The following is a 13625-nucleotide window of genomic DNA, read 5'->3' as shown; positions in this document are numbered from 1 at the left end:
ATAAAATTATAAACGTTAGCCACCATTGTTATTTAATGGTTTCCACAAATACAGTCGTTTTTTTCAGTAATCCACAGTAGTAGTTACTTAGGGGGAAGAAAAATTCAGTTGCAATGCAGTTCCTTCCTCTTTCCCTGTGTTCGGAGTATTTGCATTAAACCACTAAGTCACAGTGGCCAGGGATGTGGAGGGAGTGGGGGGAACCTACAAAGCAGCAAAGGCATCTCTAATTCATGAGAAGGCCACTGGGGTGGAGGTAGAAAAGTGGTCTGCAGTCAGGAGTTGAGCCAGGTTAGTAGAACCAGCATAAGAATACCCAGTGTGGAAACTTCACCAACAGAGATATCAACTCATCTGTGGTTGAGTCTTAGAGAGTTTCCAGAGCTGCTGAGAGGATTGTGAATTGCGTGCTAGAGGCAGAACAAGAACACAGCTGACTCCAGACCCAGCACTCTTATCACCACTGTCCCATACTGTCTCTCAGTTATAGTTACTGGAGATTGTGAGATTAAAAAAAAACCAAGCTCAATTTGACAAGGGGGGAAGAGGTGAAGGACCTAGCCATTTTAAAGCCAAAAGTAGTAAAAGAGGCCTCCTGAATTTATGAAAGGCTAGTTTAGTTTCCCCAATCCAATAGTATCTCAGTATTACACTTATAATTGGTGTTGCATTTATACTAAAGCTTGAAGTGAAGAAGACTGCTTTGACAAACTTAGCCAACAGGATTTGGCAGGGAAAAAGATAAATCAAGTCTAGCACAGGTAGAGTGAGCACTGTGTAGCTGAACCCAATCTCTAAACTGTAAGTTGGGGGAAAGAATGGCAAGTCTTTATATTCAGTAACTATACATTAGTTACTAGTATACTCAGTACAAGTTTTGAGCATCACAATCAGGATAAGAGGCAAGTTATGAAAGTCTGAATGTAGCAAGAAAACCAACCCAATGAACACAAAAGTGCTAGAATCCCAGTGGGGTATGATAGTGAATCTTTGCGGTATGATCTGAATCTTTGGTATTGACTGCCTATGTTTCCCAAGCATGGACTAAAGCATAACCAACTGATCTCCACCAAGGAGGGGGGTGGGTATGTGCTAGAATGCTAGACCTAAAGTCAGGAGAACCTGGGTCCAAATGTGAGGCCCTTAAGTCTCTTCACTTCTGAACTTCAGTTTCCCCATGTGTAAAATGGGAAGAAATAATACCTAAGCCTCAAGCGTATTGAAGGGCTCAAATGAGAGACAGCATGTAAAGCCTGGGTCAAACCTTAAAAGCACCATAGAAATGGCAACTAGTACAGGCTGACCCCAGGGGCACCTTAATGCTTGGACTTCTCTCCCCAAGAGCCAGGGACAAGGATCCCTCCCTGCCTACAGCAAGAATAGCCTAGGAGGGGCAGGCAGTAGCATCCCCTACTCTGCTCCAGCTGCCTCTCTGTTCCAACAGAAAGGTGACAAAACTGGGAGGCAGTGTAGGCTGGAGTCAATGGACCTGAATTTAAATGCTTTTAAATGCTATCTCTGATGGCTATTATTTGTGTAACGACCTCCATGGGCCTCAGGTTCTCCTCTGTAAAATGAAGGGAGGGATAGACTGGATGGCTTCCAGTTCTGGATCTTCAATCCTATGATGCTTCTGCTCCAGAAAGGACTTAACATATGTGGTACAGCAAGGCGGGCAAGCCAGGTCAGGCAAAGAGCAAACTAAATGAAGGAAGACCATTTCACCATCTCTTCTAAACTTACAATCAAATGGAAATCGCTAATGATTTATCATCAAGGGCTGGGCAAGTAAAAGCAAGCATGGGGTATTATGGCAGGGTGGGTTTGGTTATGCTGGGCCACACCGCTGTGTGGGAAAGGGATCACTCAATACATTCCATGACATGTATCTGCAGAGTATCAATATCTGGGGCCTGATACTGACATTTTGGACAACAAAAGTCTGGCTGTTCATCTGGAAGACTTCTCCTCTGGCCGGGTAGTATGGGATGAAAGGAGAGGTGATGATTGACAAGATGAGCTAAGAGAAGAAAACATCCATTAGTCATTGCCACCAAGTTACACACACACACACACACACACACACATATACATACATTTGGGGAGTTAGGGAAATGACAGCAAAGTACCCATGCCAAAAGGGAACATTTACCCCAGACCACTCTTATGACATGGGGCCCTAAACTTTTTGTGCTAAGTAGCTAGTCCCTTGACCCAAGTGGATGGCAATGTGGATAGAGGAGAAGGCCTGCCTCCTAGTGCTTCATACAAATTCCCAGACAAATTCTGCAGAGACAGAAAGTAGGGCCCAATCACCCAGTCTACAGGCCAGAAAGGATTCCCAGCTCTATTAGAGTGGGCCCTGCAGGTGCAGCCCCATTAGAACAACAGTAATGCAGCCCAAGTAGCTAATTTTCCTTGCTAAGCCGTGGCTTTCTGAACAGGAAACCTTTCCACCCCAACTTCTATACAATCACAACATTCTCGGCTAAAGGGTCTAGGGACTTGGGACTTACCTGGCTGGGGCAAAGCTGGCTGAGGGTTCTCTACATGCCGTTTTCTCATATCTTCAATACTTTGAAAGCAGAAAGTTGTGTTCATAGCCCTTGGCAAATAAACTAGTAAGTAGTTGTGTCCCTCCCACCCACCCACCCTACCCCACCCCAGGGTTGTGAAATCATTTCTCTCCTGTTTCTACTTCTTTACCACCTGTTTTCTCTGTAGTAGAAGCCAATGTGCTACAATTCCCCTGAAAACTCGCTGCAGGGCCAACTTTCTTTTCATCCAGCTGGATGTTAGCCATTCTGGCTTAGACTCAAACTGAAACCAACCAGCTATGCTTAATGAGGTATTCTGCTACCTCAAGCCCATCTACTTTTAGATTTATCAGAGTAACTAAATGGGCATGAGAGACAGGCTTTTAGAAAAGCCTTTGCCACAGCTTGGGCCTCTCCTGATTCTGCTCCAGCCAAGCCAGGCGACTTACCGGGTGGTTTCTTTCGAGTCGACCCTCAGTTTGTTATACTCCCTCTGGAGCTGCTCCAGCTGATCCTGCAGAAGTTCCTTCCGCTCTGCCAGTTTCTCCCGGGCTTGCCGCTCTGCCTGGAAATCAGCCTTGTAGATATCAGCCTGGAGGCAGAAGAATGGGGTCTTCTGAGTAGTCAGTCTGGATGACCACCCACATCCACTCCAAGCCCATCCCAGTGAGGTGTCTCTTGGAACTTAGAGTGGTCTGGCGCCAGGCCTGCTTGGTGGGAGCTGCCTGGGCTTGGGCCCTGCTGGCAGAGCCTTGGACAGGGTCCTGCCAGGCCGCCAAAAAACACTAACAGGTGCCTCCTGACTCAGTCCATTAACCCCCTCTTCGCACTCCTCTCTGCTGGCTGGCTGGCTGTCCTACGACAGACAGGAGCATCTGACCTGTGCCTTCAGGACCGGGATTGTCTCCATCACTGTCTTGTGTTGTTCAGCCTCCTCCTTGAGTTTGTCGATCAATTCCTGTTTTGCTACCAAGGCCTCTTCTGCCTGTTGCAACTGCTGATTCAGGTCTTCCAACTGAAGATCCATTCCCTAAGAGAAATCAAGAGGAGACTACTGAGTCCTCAGGATTACCTGCCACACTCAGCAAACCCCAAAATGTACCAAGGAACAGAAACTATCATGTTCTCTGCAGAGCATTCTCCATGGTAGCAATGAGACTGGCTTTGTAACAAATACACCAGAGTATGTGTCCCCTTGGGGCAGCTAGGTGGTGCTGCAGTGGATAGAGTGCCAGGCCTGAAGTCAGGAAGACCTGAGTTCAAATCCAGCCTCAGACACTTACTAGCTGTGTGACCCTGGGCAAGTCACTCTCTGCCTCAGTTTCCTCCTCTGTAAAATGAGCTGGAAAAGGAAATGCAAACCTCTCCAGTATCTCTGCCAAGAAGATCACAAATAGGGTCACAGAGAGCCAGAAACAACTTAACAACATGTGTCCCCTTAGGCTGCTCCAGTTCTAGAGCACTGGAGGGAGGACAATGACTCTCCTTTGAGAACTTCTTTCAAAGAAAGGATAGGGGTCACATGAAGGAAAACAGTCCCAATCCATTTTGGTCACACCCATTTATAACCCTTCTCCCTCAATTCCCTGGGTTTTAAGGGAAGAGGGGGAGGGGTTGTAATCCCTGACTCTCCTTTTTCAGTCCACTGTGGTTCCAGGCACTTCTGGAAATGCTCTCTGCACCCTTTCATAGTTTCTCCCTGGCACAACCTCTCCAGGTCACTTACTCACACTATGTCACTGACAAGCCCATAATCTAGCCAATATTACTAGAGAATTGGACCTCTGCTTACAACATTATTTCTATGTGACAACTCTTCCCAACTCTGCCACCTACTAGATGTGACCTTGGGTTGTTTTGTCATCCATAAAATGAGGAAAACCTGGACAAGATGAACCCTGGGACAACTCTAAATCTAGGCTCCTCAGACTTGCACGAAAGCAAGCTGAGGAGGGTACAAAGCTAGGAAAGACTGAAGAGTCAGATGAGAGAATTGAGATCCAAAAAGATCTCAACACTGGGCCACCTCTGACAGGAATAAAATGGAAAGCCCCCAAATATTCACTGCACAAATACAAGATGAGGAAGGCCTGGGTAGACAATAGTTCATGTGAAAAACAGCTGAGGGGGTCTGACTGGACTACAAACTTAATAGATGATGACACGGCAGCCCCACATCTCCCCAAAACCCTGTATTCGGCTGCATTAACAGCAGCCTAGTGGCCAAAGGAGAAAAGCCAGTGAGACCAGAATGGCCTATGAGGGCCCAGGATCCTCTGACCCAATCCTTCTCATGTCATACCTTCTCTTTTCATCCTGAAGAGACCTTTATTTTTTTTTACCTTTGCCCTTAGACAGGGTATCCCCAAAAGTCTTTAGACACCACAGTCTAAAGCTACATGTTCGATTTTGGGGACATTCTGTACATACCATCCCAGATTATATTACAATACTTGAAAAAAAGATTATATATTCTCAGTTTTTTGGAAACAAGCTGTGGGGAGCTCATAAGACAGGTACAGAGGCCTCCAGATTCCCAAGTCATTACTAGATTATCTTAACTTCTGCTTTTAGCACTGTTCCTAGAGTTGAATTCTTCCCACATTCTTCCCCAGATACAGCCCCAGCACTGAGAATCTGAGATAGTGCTTTCCACAGAGATGCACACAGCAGACGCTTAATAAATGTTTACTGACTGACTACCTCTCTGGGCTTCCACATGGAATTCTGCAAAATGGAAATGAGAATAGTAATTTCTTCCCAAGCTGTTGTGAGACTCAAATAAGAATGGAGAGAAAGTTTGCTGCAGCCCCTCTACCATCACTCTCTGAATGTCACTCTTACTTAGCCATGAGGTAGCCTGGGCCAGCATTTCTCTGTTCCCCAGATGACAGAATGCAGTTTGGAGCAATGAAGAGCTGAGAGACTGTGAAGGTCAGTCCTCTCCCCCTCCAACACACACCCCGTGTGGAAGGAGCCCTTCATCACTGACCAAAATGGAGATCAAGGCTCCAACAGCAATGGGAAAGAAAACAAGACAATCTTTGATTAAAGCTTCACAGTGCCCCAGCAAGTCTTCCCCTCACTGGGTCTCCATTGCCTCATCAATAAAACGGGTGTAAACCATGGCATACTTCCCATAAGCTGCTATATGTGAAAGCACTGGATAAATGGAGCTCTTGCATGCCAGCGAAGAAGGGGAAGGGGGGCCCTGGGCCGTGGGGAGGCCCCTTTCTGGTATGGCATTTCTAAGGCCCTAAAACTGGAGAAGGCCAGGGCAGAATGGGCCTGTCGTAGGCAGAGCAGCTGACTTTGTGTGTACTCACCCTACTGCGCTCACTGCTTGCTTGGCTGCTCTTGATGTGGTTGTCATACTCCTGAAAGAGCTGGTGGTAGGCTACTTGTAACTGAGCCAGCTTCCGCCTGAAAAGACCAGAAGCCCCATTTCAGAAGCACAACTCAGCTGCCTTAACTCCAATGTTCCCTGTTCACCATGTGAAGGAAAGAAAACATCTTCCTAGAAAACGACTCGATTCAATTTTCATCTACAAGACCAACCTCAAATGAGGGTCCTCTCCCATGTTGCTGCAAGAAAACAGGTAGGAGGCAGAGAATGCAATGCCAGGAGCTAGTACACACCTCTTCTACTTGGGCTGCCAGCCTCAGTCATTTTAACCTTTTTTGGGGGGTGTTAGGCAACTGGGGTTAAGTGACTTGCTCAGGGTCACACAGCTAGTTAAGTGTCAAGTGTCCAAGGCTAGATTTGAACTCAGGTCCTCCTGGCTCCAAGGCTGAGCTCTATCCTCTGCGCCACCTAGCTGCCCCTATTTTAACCCTTTTAAGACATCTCTCTAAAGCTGCCCTAAGAAGATATTTTCACTTGATTTCCCTGGGATAAAAATGTTCTGGAGAATCAAACCAGCAAAGATGCCAAAAGATGGAAATGGCCAATGTCAGAGAGACTACGGGAAAGCAGCAGGTTGTCAAAGACAGCACTTCCTCAAAATATCTGTAGCAGCGTTTTTTATGTCAGCAAAAAACTGGAAACAAAGTTAAGTGCCCATCAACTAGTGATTAAGTGCAAATTGGTAATGTAAATGTCCTGGAATTTTACTGCACTGTGGGACAGGGACAGAGACTAAACATGTGATTTCAATAATATAGGTAACTGCTAAGTGAGCAAACTCCCTCTCCCAATGCAGGATGGCACCTTCTCAGCAATGTGAAGTCTCACACAGCTATCTAAAACAACTGAACAGTCAGTGTATGGCAAAGGAAGGACAGAAGGAAACTACTTACTTCACAGAGACAACATGTTTCTAGTCAGTCTGTGGAAGGAAGGAACTTAAAGACAAAAGGGGCCCCAGGGATTTTCCCAAAAATCATTCAGGGTGACATCCCTTCCTTCCACAGACTGACTAGAAATATGCTGTCTCTGTGAAGTAAGTAGGCTATCACCAGGGAACTGAGTCATGTGAAGTGGGAAACTGGGAAGCCATTTCTTATTAGGCTCATTTGTTGCTCTGAGGTCTCCCCAAAAAAGGATAAGGTTAGGACCTTTGTCTAATGGTAAGATCGAACAAATTTCTTGCCTCTCCCAAAACACTTGATAGGATAGCATCTAAACAGACCTATGCCACATTCCTGATTTAACATCCATACTAAGCCACCACTCAGGCTGGTGGTCTACATGTCTTATTGGTTCAATTTGGGGCTATTATCAACCCTGCCCCGCCTCCGAGGTAAGCAATATTCCACCTCATGTCTTTATAGCAAGCACTAGGATGATAAGTCTTAGATCTTATGAAGGAAACTCAGAGGCCATCTAATTCAATCTCATTTTACAAAGGAGGAAACTGAGGCCCAGGGAGAAATAACCTTTTGCTAAAGGTCACAGAGGTGTCAGAAGTGGAATTTGAACCTAGAACCAATGCTCTTTCTTCTGTGACACACTGCCTCCAGATTTAATGATCCATTTTTCTTACAAGAACTAACTAGGAGCTAGGTAGTGCAAGTATCATTATCCCCATTTTATTGATGAGAAAAGTGAGCCTTGGGGGCAGCTAGGTGGTACAGTGGATAGAGCACCAGCCCTGGATTCAGGAGGACCCGAGTTCAAATCCAGCCTCAGAGACACAACACTTACTAGCTGTGTGACCCTGGGCAAGTCACTTAAACCCACTGCCTAGTCCAAAAAAAAAAAAAATGGGAAAAAAAAAAAGTGAGGCTTGAAGAAGCCCAATGTTTTGTTCAAGCTCACAAAAGGTGGTAGAGTCAAGTCTCCAATGGAGCCTTTTCTGGATCACACTCTCTACATGATGTAGTCTCATATGTTGCAGGGTATTCCCACCATACCCACCTCCCTTAAAGACAGGGTGGTGGGGAGCCCGGGAGGAGGCCAAAGGGAGAAAAAGAAGAACAAGGAATCCAAGAAGGAAGATGACAAGGAAGCAAAGGACAGCATGAAGGAGCTCATGGGGCTGGGTTCACATAAGCGAGGCCCTGGTTGACACAAGTGGAGCAGTATCCTGTGCTCACAACTGGCAGTATGCTGCTGCCTGCTCTGATCGGGGTCCTGGGGAAGCCTCAGAAACTGTATCCTGCCTCAGGGTACCGCCCTAGTCCCCTCCCCAATCTCTGCACCAGGGGCACCTAAATGGCAGATGGCACTCAAAACAATGCCCTGCTCACTTCTCCTCAGACGCAGCCTGCCGCTCCATCCGCAAGGCAGCCTCCACATTCTGGGTCTGCATGCGCAGCTGGTCCACCTGCACACTGTGTTGTTTGTGCAGCTGTTCATTCTCGCTCTCCAGCTGCTTGACCTTCTCACTGGCTGCCCGGGCTCTTGCACAGGAAGACAAGAGAGACAAAGTCAGTGAGGGGCCACGGGGGAAAGAGAGGCTTGGGTGAAGCCCCCTAAGCCGAGTAGGACGACAGTGAATGAGATGATCCCCAGCCAGGCCTGTGGGCTAAGGACAGATGGAGCTGCTGAGAAGGAAGCTGAGCCAGCTGCTGCTAATTAGCATACCCACACATAACTGGCCTGCTCCCACACCCACAGCGCCCAGCCCAACCTGAGAACTTCTGTTCTTCAGGTCTGCCCTTGATGGTCAGAGTCAAATGATCTTACCTGGACATGAGATGGGCTAGGGAAGATGGAGAGAAGCATAGAGGGCATGGCCCTAGGTCTTACCTCACAGAGAGATGGACTTATCAATGGGCCTAACATCTCATATTGTTCTGTTTTAAAAAATACTGGAAGAAAAATTTCCCAATTTGTACAATATGGGAGTAGTGATCACTATCTTGCCCCCAGCTCTAAGTGTGCCCAACAGTAACTGATTATAGCTCAAATCTAAAGAATGCTCTAACATTAGCAGAGAACATCCCTCTATCAATCCAAGTGCTACTGTAGAAGTGAGGACCTAGAGAGCCCAGTGAATTCTGCTCTGGCTCTTTAAATAACCAGTCTATAAGTGACTGTCATTTGGGGCCACCTGTCACAGTACAAAGAGCACATCCTGATTCCTAACTCAGTGGACCTGGGCTCTGATTCCACCTCTGGGATCTAAGACCTTTGTAAACTCACTCAATGCCCCTGGATTCCAAAGGCCTCCTCTGGAAAAGGAGAGGACGGGCCTGAGAGATCATCTACTCTAACCCAATTTTATGGAGGAGGAGGCTAGAATAAGAGAGAAATTAATTCCTTGCTCCAGGCCTCAGGGTGTTGTTTGAGGCATCACTCAGATCTCTCCTCACCTGCCACAGAAAAAAATGATTAAGTCAGAAATGAATGTCCTAAGGGAACTTGAAATTAATGTACTTTTGATGAATCTCCTATAAAGTAATTTTTTTATGAAGAAAATAATTATCCCCTAAATTCTCTTTGTTGGAAATCTACTTTGCTGTGAGGAATTTATCATTATGAATATGAATATATATATATATAATCAGCAATAATGCCCCAGTCTTATCTGACAGTTCTAAATTAGCTAAAATGGAGGCAGAGCTAAGAGGGCGGAGTGAAAGCAGTGACTTGCTTGAGCTCTCCCCCAAACCCCTCCAAATACTTATAAAAAATGGCTCTAAACAAATTCTAAAGCAGCAGAACCCACAAAAAGACAAAGTGAAACAAATTTCCAGCCAAAGACAGCATGGATGGTTGATCAGAAAGGTATATCACGCTGGGTGGGGAGAGGAGCGCAGTCTGGCGTGGGTGCGTAGGCCACAGTGACCCTAGAGCAGGCTTCAGAGGCCTGAATTGCGGGCAGTTACAAATGCCAAAAACAACTTGGAAGGTCAGTGGGAAAAGTCTGTGACTTTGGTGAGAGAGAAGCTAGGTCTCAACTGCAAGTCCTGAGCATGGGCCGCGGCTACCTCCTGAGCTTCCGGCCCACAGACTGAGGGGGAATTGAGTGGCTGATCAGAGGGAGATTGCAGGGATCTCTTTGCCAGTGCTGAGGCAGGAATCTCTTGCTTTACCAGTGCTTGAATCTGGGTCACAGTTCTGAGGGGCCATCCTGGGGCAAGGAGGAGCATTGGCTTGGTGGAGCTTGTTGTGGCGGTGGAGAGGAAACACCTCGCCCCTTATCATACCACCTTGGAAGAACTGAAAATTTCCAGGTCCCTAGAAGTATCTCTGAAAACAGCTGTAAAAACCCCCGAAGCTTGGGACAGTACATTCTCTACATTGGAAACAGACTCTTACCTTAACAAAGAGTTTAAAACTCAAGTAATTGGCCGGGATCATGAGTAAGCAGCGCAAAAAGAGTCAGACTATATTATCTTACTTTGGTGACAAAGAAGATCAAAACATACAAGCAGAAGATGACAACAAAGTCAAAGCTCCTACATACAAAGCCTCCAAGAAAAATATGAATCAGTCCCAGGCCTTGGAAGAGCTCAAAAGGGATTTTGAGAAGTAAGAGAAGTAGAGGAAAAACTGGGAAGAGAAATGAGAGTGATGCAAGAAAATCATGAAAAACAAGTCAACAGCTTGCTAAAGGAGACCCAAAAAAATATTGAAGAAAATAATACCTTAAAAAATAGCCTAACCCAAATGGCAAAAGAGGTCCAAAAAGCCAATAAGGAGAAAAACGCCCTAAAAAGCAAAACTGGCCAAATGGAAAAGGAAGTCCAAAAGCTTACTGAAGAAAATACTTCCTTAAAAATTAGAATAGAGCAATTGGAAGCTAGTGACTTTATGAGAAATCAAGATCTGTAAAACAAATCCAAAAGAATGAAAAATTAGAAAACAATGTGAAATATCTCATTGGAAAAACAACTGACCTGGAAAATAGATCCAGGACAGAGAATTTAAAAATTATTGGACTATCTGAAAGCCATGATCAAAAAAAGAGCCTAGACATCATCCTTCAAGAAATTATCCAGGAAAACTGTCCTGATATTTTAGAACCAGAGGGCAAAATAGAAATGGAAAGAACCCACTGATCTTCTCCTGAAAGAGATCCCCAAAGGAAAACTCCTAGGAATATTGTAGTCAAATTCCAGAGTTCCCAGGTCAAGGAGAAAATATAACAAGCAGCCAGAAAGAAACAATTCAAGTATTGTGGAAACACAATCAGGATAACACAAGATTTAGCAGCTTCTACATTAAGGGACTGGAGAGCATGGAATATAATATTCCAGAGGGCAAAGGAGATAGGATTACAACCAAGAGTCACCTACCCAGCAAAACTGAGTATAATCCTTCAGGGGAAAAAATGGTCATTCAGTGAAATAGAGGACTTTCAAGCATTCTTGTTGAAAAGACCAGAGCTGAATAGAAAATTTGACTTTCCGATACAAGACTCAAGTGGAACATGCAGAGGTAAACAGGAAAGAGAAATCATATTCAGGTTGAACTGTTTTACATTCCTGCATGAAAAGATGATATTTGTAACTCATGAGACCTTAATCAATATTAGGGTAGTTGGAGGGAAAAAATTATATATATGTATATATACATACAGATAGATAGAGGGCACAGGATGAGTTGAAGATGAAGAGGTCATATCTGGAGAATAAAATTAAGGGGTGAGAGAGGATTATACTAGGAGAAGGAGAAAGGGAGAGGTAGAATGGGGTAAATTATCCCACAAAAAAACAGAAAAGAAAAAGCTCTTACAGTGGAGGGGAAACAGGGGAAGGTGAGAGGGAATGAGTGAATCTTATTCTCATAGGATTTGACTTGAGGAGGGAATAATATACACACACTCAATTGGGTTTGGAAATCTGTCTTACCCTACAGGAAAATAGAGGGTAAAGGGGACAAGAGAGTAGGGGGATGATAGAGAGGAGGGCAGATTGGGAAAGGGGGTAATCAGAAGCAAATACTTCTGAGGAGGGACAGGGTCAAACGAAAGAATAGAATAAATGGGGGGCAGGATAGTATTAAGGGAAATAGAGTTAGTTTTTCACAGCATGTCTACTATGGAAGCGTTTTGCATAACTACACACGTATAACCTATATTGAGTTGCTTACCTTTTCAATGAGGGTGGATGGGGAGGGAGGAAGGGAGAAAATTTGGAACCCAAAGTTTTAAAAACACATTTTAAAACAAATGTTTTCACATGCAACTGGGAAATAAGAAATACAGGAAATAGGGTACAGAAATCTATCCTGCCCTACAGGAAAATAGAAGGGGAAGGGGATAAGAAAAGGAGGGGGGGAGAGATAGAACAGAAGGCAGACTAGGGGAAGGGGTATTCAGAATGCATGCCATCTTGGGGTGGGGGAGGGGCGAGATGGGGTGAAAATTTGAAACTCAAAATCTTGTGGAAGTAAATGTTGAAAACAAAATAAATAAGTTTATTAATATTAAAAAAAATGCTAACATCACTATAACAATATATTCTGATGATCAGTAGCAGTGGAACTATGACATCTGGATCCTAAGTCCTCAGTTTTTATTTTATTTAGGTCTTTTATTTATGACCTAATTTAAAAAAATTAATAAAAAAATATTACTTATAAGTTCATAATAGTTACTATAATAAAAATAATATTTAAAAACAAAAAAATATATAAATTAGCTAAAATGAAGAGGCCCTTGTAGCCCTGAAAGTATGCTAATCAATCAGTCAATAAACATTTATGAAGTACCTCCTATGTGCCAGGTGTTGTACTTAAGCCCTAGGGATACAAAAAAGATACAAAAGATAGGCCCTGCCCTCAAGGAGCTCTCAGTCTAATGTGGGAGACCACATGCAAACAAATAGATACAAGGAAAGCTTTGTAGAGAGAAATTAGAAATAATCAGCAGAGAGAAAGCACCAGAATTAGGGGTATGAGGAAAGGTTTTCTGTAGAAGGGGGAATTTTAGCTGGGCCTTGAAGGAAGCCTGGAAAGCCAGGAGGCAGAGGAGGGAGCATGTTCCAAGCAGGGGGGACAGACAGCCAGAAAAAAGCTCCAGGGTTGGGAAATGGAGGGTCTTGCTGCAAGAAAGCCAACTGCCACTGGATCAAAGAATACACAGGAGGGTGGACATGAGGTCTAAAACTGGTGCAACTTGTAGAAGGGTTTTGAATGCCAAACAGAACATTTTGTCTTTGATCCTGGAGGTACTAAGGAGCCACTGAAGTTTATGGGGTGGGGGGAGAGAAGGAGGGGATATGACAGGATTGGACCTGAGCTTTAGAAAAATCACCTTAGTGGCCGAATGGGACCCCCCAGCAGCTACTGCAGTAGCCTATGTGGGAGGTGATGAGGACCTACATTGGAGTGGGGGCCATGTTAGAGGGGAAAAAGGGGGCTATTCGAGAGATGCTACAGAGGTGAAACGGACAGGCCTCAGCAACAGATTAGCTATGGTGGCAGGGAGGGAGGGGGGCAGCAAAAGAGAATGAGGAGTCAAGGATGACACCTCAGTTAGGAGCCTGAGAGACTGGGAGGTGTTGCCCTCACCACTGATAGGAGGTAGGAAGGGTTCAGGGGAAAAGATAATGAGTTCTGCTTGAGATGCAGATGTCTACTGGACATCCAGTTCAAGATGTCTGAAAGGAGGCTGGAGATGCAAGACTGGAGGTGAGCAGAGAGGTTAGGGCAGGAAAGGGAGATTTGAGAATTATCAGTATAGAGATGGTCAT

At 44.9% G+C, this 13625-nt stretch overlaps 1 protein-coding gene across 5 annotated transcripts in view; it reads right to left on the bottom strand.

Moving 5' to 3' along the window:
* Positions 1-11: 11 nt before the first annotated feature.
* The window catches only part of IKBKG (inhibitor of nuclear factor kappa B kinase subunit gamma), a 42578-nt gene continuing 28964 nt past the window's right edge, over positions 12-13625 (bottom strand). For 4 of the 5 annotated variants that reach the window (XM_027838920.1, XM_027838923.1, XM_027838922.1 and 1 more), the window contains exons 9-14: positions 8229-8381; positions 5864-5960; positions 3418-3567; positions 2987-3129; positions 2517-2605; positions 12-2020 (exon numbers count right to left, since the gene is read on the bottom strand). In XM_027838920.1, coding sequence (XP_027694721.1) covers positions 1863-2020; positions 2517-2605; positions 2987-3129; positions 3418-3567; positions 5864-5960; positions 8229-8381 — 790 coding nt within the window. In that variant the 3' untranslated portion in view covers positions 12-1862. The remainder of the gene's footprint in view (positions 2021-2516; positions 2606-2986; positions 3130-3417; positions 3568-5863; positions 5961-8228; positions 8382-13625) is intronic. The other variant, XM_027838924.1, reaches the window with a different exon arrangement.

The sequence above is a fragment of the Vombatus ursinus genome, unplaced genomic scaffold (genome assembly GCF_900497805.2).
Source record: "Vombatus ursinus unplaced genomic scaffold, bare-nosed wombat genome assembly UNPS02014831.1, whole genome shotgun sequence".
Taxonomy (NCBI): domain Eukaryota; kingdom Metazoa; phylum Chordata; class Mammalia; order Diprotodontia; family Vombatidae; genus Vombatus; species Vombatus ursinus.
The sequence above is the reverse complement of the archived record's forward strand: the minus strand, read 5'-3'. Positions and strand labels throughout refer to the sequence as shown.